The sequence below is a fragment of the Ixodes scapularis genome, unplaced genomic scaffold (assembly GCF_016920785.2).
Source record: "Ixodes scapularis isolate PalLabHiFi unplaced genomic scaffold, ASM1692078v2 PGA_scaffold10__122_contigs__length_95168666, whole genome shotgun sequence".
Classification (NCBI taxonomy): domain Eukaryota; kingdom Metazoa; phylum Arthropoda; class Arachnida; order Ixodida; family Ixodidae; genus Ixodes; species Ixodes scapularis.
The window spans coordinates 92,789,503-92,800,408 of record NW_024609836.1 but is presented as its reverse complement, the minus strand read 5'-3'; the positions used below and the strand labels follow the sequence as shown (position 1 = coordinate 92,800,408).

The 10,906-nt window shown below is 43.4% G+C and overlaps 1 protein-coding gene across 1 annotated transcript; it reads right to left on the bottom strand.

Moving 5' to 3' along the window:
- On the bottom strand, window positions 1-10,906 carry LOC121834818 (glutamate receptor ionotropic, kainate 5-like). Its single transcript, XM_042288633.1, has 5 exons — window positions 10,856-10,906; window positions 8,379-8,479; window positions 5,685-5,775; window positions 1,890-2,051; window positions 1-150 (listed from the first exon to the last, which is right to left on the bottom strand). The coding sequence occupies exons 1-5, from the start codon at window positions 10,904-10,906 to the stop codon at window positions 73-75; spliced, it is 483 nt and encodes a 160-aa protein (XP_042144567.1). The 3' UTR covers window positions 1-72.

The window sequence follows — 10,906 nt, the reverse complement described above, 5'->3', positions numbered from 1 at the left end:
CAGTTGAGCCGTATTTTCTCACCTTCTTGCAGCATGACCTCGAAGTACGTGAGCAGAGATCGGACGACTCTGTCAAAAGTCACTGGCCGGGCGCAGCAGCGCTGTCATTGCACTTAGAAAGAGGAGAACGCTGATGACCGTGATCCACACCTACAAAAAATGGTGAACACAGATCTCCTTCATCAAATTGTGGTGACTCAAACGCGTCTCCGACTGGTTTGTTTAGCGTCCTATACCGTCCATGCATCAAAAGTTGTCCCGACCGGGAGCAGCAAACGATATGTCACAGAAGTCTGCGTGTCCTGTACTACAGATTCCAAGTGCTCGAGTGGAGTCATGTGGTTAATGGACCGCGTTCGCAATAGAAGCTGCAAGGAGGAGGCGAGAGCATCGATAGTTCCTTTTCGCCTACTTTCCTCTTCGCCACGCGAAAATGCTGCTCATGCGCACTTACGACTAATCCCCGCGGGGGGCCCTTGCCATTAAATTGCACACGCTACCCGTGGTTCGAGATGGACCCTCTCTTCGGTCTAGGCTGTCTATGTCATGCTGATGGATGTTGCGATCCTGGCGGTTGGTCGTAGAAGTTCCGGCAAAAAGCGCGAGTAAACGCAAGTGTCGCTGAGATCGACGTGTCCCAACTCGTGGCTGCTGAAGCCACCATGGACTGTCAAGCTAGGAGCGCCCTGCAGCAGGACAGGCGTCTACCGCATCCACCTCGGCTGCTGTGCCGCCGCCAGGATCGCGGTAGGCAACAGCATGACACTTGTATGACATTGTCAGGCGGAAATCGATTGACCACAAATAATAGCGCAGTGAACACAACAATCGGAGACGCGTTCCTGCAGGCACTATAATAGTTAAAACACGCTCCCACGAGCAAATCACGAATTTATTGTAGTTGCTGAGAGGAAGAACTTGAGAAAAGTACCTTTTGGAAGTCTCAGACTTGCAGCCAAAGTTTCGCAAGTTTTTTCGGACAAAATGGCGGCCGCTGCTGTGCGGTTTCTAGGAAACTAAGCTCCTTTTTACACCGCTCGAACAAAGATAAACGGACTTTTAGTCGCATACAGTATAGTTCGCCATCTATAGAGTGACCTCGAAAGACTGATAACATTTTATTTTTATTTGAACACCGCCCTAAGCTCCATATTTTTTAAGAGGAATGACGTAACTTGTGTCCCGTCGTAGTTGTTTTGCCTCGCATAGGGGCAAGGCGTTCCGCGTGTATTCTGCTCGGTTTTACTCTACTCGAACTAGGTCTCCGACATTCCAAAGGAAATGTTTAGGAATGTTTTTTGTGATGCCTATTCCCGAAAGAAGAATAAAGCTCCAAGTCCGCAGTGAAAGAAACATCTAACAGCGCCAGAACTTTCCGCTGTTTATTACCTCACGCTCCATGCACTAACTAATCATCGCCTTTCTGAGAAAAGAAAACACGGCCCGTTCGTAGACGGATGACAATGGAAGCGTGCAGCAATGAAGATAGGACGTGTATAATAAATACAAGACCTTACGAAGCTTTCTAGATGACGTCTCAGTTCGTGCTCATATTCTAAAAGAACAAATTATCTCTAATCCGTCAACGGGATTTGACGGCAAACCCTATTGCAAGATGATGCGAAACAACATTTTCTGCCACTAGGGAGTGTAACGGTCATGTCCAGCGTAGCTCTTTAACTTCCCATAAGGCTGTTAGCTAATCTGGCCACCACCAGCCTTGTAAATTTATTGACGTCATGAAAAAAGACAATACAATTTAGCGATAATAATTTCTGGAGAAGAGGAACAAGGGAAAAAAAAAAAAAATCTCCAAACACAGCAAGGTGATTATAATCGTTATTCTTGCCCAGCTCGTCATCAATGCAGCTTGTTTGAATATGCGTTACCTCAGTGCTGAAAGCGGTGAAGCAGGCGAAGATGTTGGACGCGAACGCCCTTTGCATGCCACTCATGATGTCCATGGCAACCTGATTATGTGGCAGGGCGGGCTCGAAATCCTCGGTGTGCTCCAGCACAGGGTAGTGAGGACCGAGTGCCAGGTCCGCTTTCTAAAGAAGGGCAGATCAGCCATATTCCGATCTTAGTTTCGTCCTGCGCCATCTCTTATCAAGTATAGGTTCACGAAGCAAGGAATCGCCACGCAAATGTTTGTTACTGTTGTAATGATATTGTGTTACATGCTATGTGGACTTATTTCATCAATTTCAATGGTTTGCTACCCCTTTTAAGGCTAAGGGGTTACATGCTATCGGACTTATCCTTCGAGGTACTTGAGGAGTCACTTCCAGTGTTGTACACGTTCCTCAAAAAAAGGAACGAAAGCTCGTTCCTCGTTCCTTTTGATTTTTGGAACGCGTTCCCGTTACAAGTTACATCTGTGAAAAAGGAACTCGTTCCCGTTACAGTTTAAAAAATGGAACGTATCGTTACATATACGTTACATTTGTATTTTGCTAATTACTATATTTAGTTTAATCAAGCAGAGATTTTTCTTTTTACCTATCGCATTAGAAGTCAACATACGAGTTTGTAGGTCCTATGGAAGGGCAACAAGAGAAAAAAACAAGCGGAAGCAGGGTTTCATTTGTTGATATATTCAAGTTAAAAATCTCAGCTTTTAAACATATTCATGTTTGTAGTGGACGATTCAGACGAGTCGAATGTACTTTTACCCAACATTGTACGTGCGTTTCACAGCAACCTCCCACGTTTCAACTGAGCGAAGTCCCCTGTTCGAACTTAACAACAGTTGCTTCTCGATGTTGCTGGCCGCAAGACGAGCAATTCGAGGAGAGGGTAGGGCTTTTGGAAGGTCCGTCTTAAAAACTACAATTACTTCTTTGTAAGGTTGGCTTTCTTGTTCATTTTGAAGGTGTGTGTGCGTGTGTGTGTGTGGGGGGGGGGGGGGGGGGGAGGGAGGGGAGGGAAGGGAGGGAAGGGGACAAGAGAATAAATATTTTTTTGGTGTATCTTTTAAGTGACCAATGTTCGGGACAGAAGGGTGCGTTCGATGTCTGGCAGTCTGTGATCTTGTTGTAACTCTAGGCCTCGTTATGGAAGTTCACAAGTGGCTGTAGTCGGCCTTAGATTTGTGGGTGTATGAGGATTCGTGGAACCAAAGAAAGTAGCTGAGCTTGAAACAACCCTCTTTCTTTGTCTTTTCCTACGACTAAAAGCCTTGCTTTTTGTACCGCAGTTTCGGGCACTCAAAAATGAATCAATGTCCACCAGCTCTCCTGCACCCGAAACTGTTAGCAAGCGAGGACCACACAATATAATCCACAAGATTAGTAGCCGAAAAGATAACGAGATCCTGCACTTCGTAAAGATAGTGTTTTTGTCCTTTCAAAATTGCCCTGTTCGAAACAAAATAAAAATTACCCCACTGGACGAAAAAAAGGAACGCCGTTACTCTTTTCGTTCCAGTAAAAATGTAACGCGTTCCCGTTCCAGTTCCACCGATGCAAAATGGAACGGCGGCGTTCCTTCGTTCCTCCTCAAAGGAACGCGTTCCAGGAACGCCGTTCCTTGGAACGCCGTTCCGTACAACACTGGTCACTCCCAAAGGTTTGTTACTGTTTAAATACTAAGGTGTTGCATGATATCTTACTTAACTTAGTACAATTCAGTGCTTATAAATTGGAGGTGTGAAGGCTTCGATCACGGGTGCCCCAAATAAGGAGGCACTAAAGCAATCCGGTTACTTTATTTACTGGAAAGTTATATTATTCGCTATAGCGCTTTCTTTTAAGTATCAAAAGCGTACCACGCGGTCACTCTGAGGGGAAACCATAGGCAGACTGCACTGCATTATTCATTTTAGCGAATACTATCGGGGCCAGACTAATTCACGTAGGTAAGTTAGAAAAAAAAAAAAATGATAGAAAGGAATTTAAACTGAAGTGAAGCTAAACTTTCGTTCAAGTTGAAATAAAAGAGGACGAGTTGAATTGGAAGGTCCTTGATCGCGTATCTCACTATGGACTCGTAGAACAATCATTATGTACGGCGTTAATAAGGAGTTTGAATGGATCCGAGCATAGCTAGCAGGACACATTTTGTGACTGTCAATAGAAATGTTTCAGCTACTTGTGAACTTCTGTCGGGAGTGTAACAAGGATCAGTCTTGGGCCCTGTTTTGTTTTTATGTTATATTAATGATATCGCCGACGAAGTAAGCTCCGATGACACAGTGAGAATGTTCAAAGATGACCCATATATTGCTATACCCTTCAAATCAGGATAAAAAAAACGATTATGTGAGAGATGGGAAATGAAACTAAATCACGACAAAAGCACGTTCGCCAGAATCACAAGGAAAGGAACAAACATACTTTCATATACATATAAAATAGGAAATGACCTCGTAGCACTAGCTGACCATTTTAAGTACTTGAGAGTTAAAATATCGGTAGATTTAACGTAGAAATGCCACTTCGACAATTTGTGAAATACGGCTAGAAAAAGGTTATAGCTGTTCAAGCGAAATCGACAGCATGCCATGTGTTAGGTGAATCTAACAGCTTACACAGCTCTTATGAGACCTACCCTGGAAAATACTTGCATGATATGGGACCCGTATTGCAAAAACCAATTCGATAAATTGGAAAAAAGAAATCGGAGAGAGGCAGCTCGTTTTATCGTATCCTGCTACAGTCGAATGGTCACATGTGTGTTTGAACAGCTCAAGTTCCCTCTCCAGTGTATACGCCGCGCCAGGCCAAAGTTTCTGTTTATTCTTTCAGGGAACTCCTTCAATAGAAACACTTCTCGTTTCCTACCAACCACGTATAAAAAAAAAAAAAAATTCAAGGAGTGGGCACAATAGGCCTTCACAAATTTCGCGAGTTAATAATGATACCTACAAATACTCTTCTTTTTTGTTTTTTTGTTAGAGCACTAAAAACTTTGAACAAGGTTCCTGGAAATGTTGGAAATTGCGGTGCAATAAGATCATTCGAAAAATATCAATTTTTCGAATGATATTATTAATTTTTTTTGTATTAATTTTTTTTTTGGTTCTTACGTTCATGTACCCATTATAACATTGCCTACCTTTGCTGTTTTTGTGTGTGGTATGGTGCGAGCCAGTGCGGTTGTACTCTTTGTTTTTCCTCACTTGTGCTCCACTCCTGTATAATCCGCCCAATTCGGTTCACGGTATTTATAAATAAATAAAATGAATAAATAAATGAGTTCGTCGGACACTTGTGTAAACCCGTATGGCTAATATTGGTCTCATCGTTAAGCCCACACTCTCTGCTTGTATACATCATACAAAAGACACTGCGTTCGCTGCAAACATGATTATAACATTATCTTGGGAAACACGTCAAGCATTTTCCAAGCATGTTATACACGCTTCGAACATGTTTGCAGGTAGTTTCTGTATGATTAATGTTACAAGACCGTCACACATCGAAGAAACACGCCTGAATTAGTTTCTGCAGACTGTTTCTTTTTTTTTTTTTTTCGTTTTGTACGAAGTATTAGGGACTTTTAGGGGACCGTCTTTGCACGTCCGATAAGGTATACGATGGGCCCTGCAATATGAACTGCGCATGTGCTAGCGCAGAAAACTTACGCAATCGCAGTTCGTACGGGAGGGCCCATCCGTATCGAATGTGCGAAAACGGTCCCCTGAAACTCCCTGTAAGCAATTTAACCGCGGCTTCGCTCACATTGTCGGCGAGGGCCTTGAGTTGGCCCGTGTAACTTCCGTTGGCGAGCTTGACACCCCACTGCAGGTCCTCGGCAAACACGAGCCTGTACCTGCAATTTCATGTGACGTTGATAGCGCACCTATAGAAGATTCCATTCTGTTCACCGTTCCGTATACCTTGGGCCCTTGGCTTTCATCTGTTCGTTTATCGCGCGATATGGCGTGATAAATTGATTATTCATCCGACGTGTAACGTAAATCTGTATTTCAGTTGATTTTACGTGGGCGACTCGTTGAAAAATATAATGACGTAGATAGGCAAGGGAAAGTGAGTAAAAGCTGGCGAAAGGGCAGGAGCCAAAATTCCTGTCGCTTATGCCAGAAAGGTGCGTTGCTGGGCTAGTTGGTTAATCTTAAATAAACATATCAAATAGATTGAAAAAAAAAGACGGGGACACAAAGTAAACAGGACACGCGTTAATATAAAATATCTCTTGTCTTGTTTACTTCAAATCCTTGTCATTTTCTGCACTAATTTATATGTTTAGCTTCTCCTAGAAAAGCCAGCGTTTATCAGAACCGGCGTCTACAAATTGCTATCGCGTCTGGAGAAGAATACTTACAAGATATCATTAATAAAATCACATTAGACGCAAATTGATTAATTAATTAATTTATTGAACGACTAAATTTCCGATGTTTATTGTTTTCTACGAAAAAACAAGTTTTTTGACGTACGTATGTCGGTGTTTCGAGGTAAATACCGAAAATCGCCTCGCTAGACATTTCATAAAATGCTGTGAAGGTGCGAAGCACTTGAAGGAGGCTTTTAACGAGTAGCAATTTGAATTTGAAATGCCTCCGCGCCTGCTAGATTATTATATAATACGCATTCCCTACTCTACTGCGCAGTAGGGAAGGGGGGGGGGGGGTAGATGAGTGTGTTAGCTTGGCGCAGTGCTTAAAGGGGTACTCCGCCGATTTTTGAGCTACCTCAACTAACTATATTTTCTGACTCCCAGGCCTTTACCCTTTCTGGAATGCTATTTAATATCGTGAAATTCATAATAGTTATTGCGAAATCGGCAAATGAAAATGATGCAAAAACAGACATTCAAATATACCCGCCCTTTTCAGGGCCGTGACGTCAGTGGAAGTTCAGCTTGCCAGTCGGGCGAGCAGTCTAAAAAATAGAATATGCCAATTATTTGTTCCGTGCTGGAGCGCGGGGACTGGAGCGAGCTTTCAAGGCATTCATTTGACACCATAAAACTGCTTCGAATCAGTTGGGAACAAATTCTACAGTCCAAAGAGTGAACCCCGGCACTTCCAATGACGTCACTTTTTCATTGTTGCCAGTAGAGACTTTCAGTTTGACAAACACGGTGAGGACCAAAATTGTAAATTCAATAACTTCGTGAAAAAAAATTATTTCGACCTAATATTTGGGATACTATTTTGGCGATGTTGTTTGGCGAGTTTAGCAAAATTTCAAGCAAATCGGGGACCATGAAGAAATCGGCGGAGTACCCCTTTAACCCCCTCCCCCCTCTCCCCTCTGCTGGGTTCCGTTGCTGACTCTACCTGGCCTTGCTACATTGTGACCCCCCCCTTCACTCAAGCAAGCAATGTCCGCGGAGGGACATGGTCCGTTCAAGGAAAATACAGATCTGAGAGTTTTGAAACGTAATAACGCTTCATAATCATGGCTTTTGATAACAACTTCAGTAACGAAACCAAGCCATATAGTGTGCAATAACCAATTGTTTATGAAAGGTCACATTTTCCCACGGGAGCTGCGGGCACTGGCAGTGCCCGCAGCTCCCGTGGGAAAATGTGATCTGTGCATGCTGCATGCACAGAAAGTGGGTGTGTTGAAGGGCGATGTGTTTGCGCGTGTGGCGTTTGAAAGTCGGCGCCATCACTTTGACGAGCTGTCAGAAACAGATGCTGGTGCATATCGGCCTTTCTGTTCGTGCAAAAAATCTAGAGGGCTTGCGTCGGAAAGCTCTTGCTTGAACGCCTGTTTCCTATCAAGCATAACAGACTGAGCAGTCCACATGCTCATCCCACAGCATTGCAAGCCGACGTACTAGAACCCGAGACGGAGGCTAATAAGAAGGACAAACTCAACGTAACATCGCAAACGGCAACCTGAGTTTTTAGTTTGAAAAGCGATCAATCGCCGCCCGTACTACAGTATTGCCAATTTAGCGGTTTTCTGCTAAATTTAGCGGTTTTCTGAGTTGTCTAGAGGGAGAAATTACCATTTTGCGGGTGGCGAGATTTTTTTAGCGGTTGGAAGAAAGCACGAGAGAACCAATAAGTGGCACTGTTGTCGTGGCGTCCCAACTCTGGCTGCCGAAACTCCCGTGGACTGACAAGCTGAAGAGCGACCTGCAGTGGAACAGGCGTCTGCCACATCCACAACCGCTGCTGTCACACCGCCAGGATCGCGGCCGGTGACAGCATGACACTTGTATGACGTCATCAAGCTAAAATCGAGGGGCCATTTTGTTTTTTTGACACGGTAAGCACATCAAGCACGTAAGTCGGAGACGCACGTGGATAGGTGGATAGATGGTAATGGCTATACCCTTCATAACGGGCGGCAGCTTGCTCCACCTTGCCTAAAATTTCATCACCTCTTCGTCTTTTCAAGTTTGTATAAGTTTTGTTCGAACACAACCCTCCCCCCGCTTGTATATCTCACGTGATGTTCATGGCGGTAGTGATGTTGTCCAGAACTGATCCAGTAATGCCAAAGACATGCGTTTGGTTGTTCCGTTGTTCCTCAATGACGTAGAGGGGAAACTGGAATTGAGAAACATTTGATAAGAATGTAAAAATAGAAGATCAAGATTTTCAGAATGTTTTGTAGCACTAAAATAATGATCTAATTCATATGATGGATCAGACATGTCCACAGCAACATTGTCATGCTTGATGATCGTATCTCCTCTACTCTATGTTATTTTACATCTTTTTCAAAGATGTAATAAAAATAATACCAACCCGTTTATAAAAATCAGTAAAAAATAATATTCTTTTGCCGCTCGTTGGCTACCTTATAGGGTTGTTCTAATGTACGCTAGAGGTTCAACTGGCGCTAGTGTTTATGCGACTTTCGATATGCAAATTGAAGCAGGCAGCAACCGGTCTACTTTTGCGCTGCTCCTGTTCACTGGTGGAGCAAAATACTGTAACTAACGCAATTACACTTTTACAATCTCAATAAAGCTGCATAGTATTCGCTACGACCCATGAACAAAAATGATTCCTGTTGTTCTCCGGCATAGAGACAAAATGCACGCGTTTTCCCATAGGAACGCACACCCTGTGCTTAAGGGAAAACGCGTGCATTTTGTATTTTGCTCTGAATGAAGTTAAACTTCGCTCTAAGGCCCAAACCTCTATTCTATAGCAGATGTGTAGAAACGAGCGACGATTCAAAGCAAAATAACAATCGAAAGGAATGTAGACTCTGTTGAAGGTTCGTCAGCATTCCGATGATGCTTATACATTGCTATTATGCCCGTCCTATCACTATATGAAAATGATCCCGTCGTGCATCTTCACAAGCGGTTAGAACATTCAAAACGTAACGTAACGTAGCAGCCGAACGTTTTTCTACTAAGGCTCAATTGAGTTGAAAGCGATTTTAGTGGTTTTGCGCAGGGCACACCCTAATCCAGTGGCGACGGGCCCCTTTCAACGCAAGGTTTAAACCGGCATGTACACACTATACTCGGTTTCGTGCAACGCTGTCAGAGCTACTGGCGCGAGCGCGTGGCTTCATCTATGGGTTTGTTTGCGCGAGAACGCGTGCAAATAATCAACAAGGTCAAGCCCCATGCTCGTGCCACTAGCTTTGACAGCGTTGCACACTAAGCATGAAACAGAGTATAAATGCATTTCGAGGCAATAAGCTCGCAGGTGTGACTGCATATTCAATATTGCATGACCTTGGTAGAGTTGGCTACGCACGCGGTTCGAACAAGGTTCGAACCCCGCCGGACCCTGTTTTGCTTTCTTAACACGTATTTTTCTGCTAAGCTCCAGCCCATTCTCGGCTGTCATCGAGTGTTCTTGGTTCGGATCATTCCCGAACGTATCGCTCTTTGAGCGCCGACGCCAGAGAGGTTGTATACTTATTTCTTTAAGTCTGTATACGTTAGCCTAATTGTATATTTATATGAATCCATACATTCGTCTATCATTTTCCGTCGGTGACAAAAGATTACTGAAAAAAAATTGATTATCTATTTTTTAAATTATTTGGAGCTATTCCCCGGGACCGACCAGATTCCCTCTTCATACAACCACTTAATGAAAAGAGTTACGCTTAACATACTACAATCACTGACAGCCTACGAAACATAGGGCGTGGTTTCTTATGTTTACGACTTTTTGCTTCGCGATTCATCATTCGCACTCTTATCGGCTAAAAGTTGCAATCTTATTGGCCGCGGAACAATATTTAGACGCTCATGACTCGCACCGCCCTGCTTTTCTTAAACTGTCAGCGGCTATAACATTAGAGCAGCCTTCTAACACGCTGGTTGCTCGAAACAAAACGTACACTAAAATGAAAAAAAAAAAAAAAATTAAAGGGATTATAGTTATTTGCAAATTTTTTTTCACGAAATTTTTTTTTTCTTCAAAAAGCGGGTAACTGAATTGTTGTATAGGTCACTTGACGCGATTTTACCGCTAAATTTAGCGGGGAAACTGAATCGATGTTTTGGCAACAAGATGTGGATTTTCCCGTCAAACTTAACGGGGAAACTGACTTGACGTAAAGGTAACGTGCCGTCAATTTTCCCAAGGTGTATACGTCACGTGACGTCACTTTCCCGCCAAATTTAGGCGAAAAACTGAATTAATGTACCGGTCGCGTGGTGTCAACTTTTCCGATAAATTTAGCGGGGAAACGGAATTGGTCCGTATATCCCGTGACGTCAGGTCACGTGGCATACAATTTTCCCGCTAAATTTAGCTGAGAACCTGAATTCGTGTCTCGTGATATCAATTGAAAACGATAGGCCTCGTGATATCAATTTATCCGCTAAATTTAGCAGGAATTTCACGGACGGACGGACAAAATTTTAGAATTGGGAGATAGCGTTAAAAAACTTTTTATGCTTTATTACGTATACTATTTTAAGGAAAGAACACAAGCAAACTTACAGGCAGGTAAGCTACCCTGAGGATGAAGTCAGGGCTGTTGGTTGGAGACAT

Coding starts and splice junctions, on each gene's coding strand:
- LOC121834818 (XM_042288633.1), bottom strand. CDS start 10,906: ATGTCTCCAACCAACAGCCCTGACTTCATCCTCAGGGTAGCTTACCTG. Junction 8,480..10,855: donor TCAGGGTAGCTTACCTGCCT/GTAAGTTTGCTT, acceptor TCTCAATTCCAG/TTTCCCCTCTACGTCATTGA. Junction 5,776..8,378: donor ACTACCGCCATGAACATCAC/GTGAGATATACA, acceptor ATGAAATTGCAG/GTACAGGCTCGTGTTTGCCG.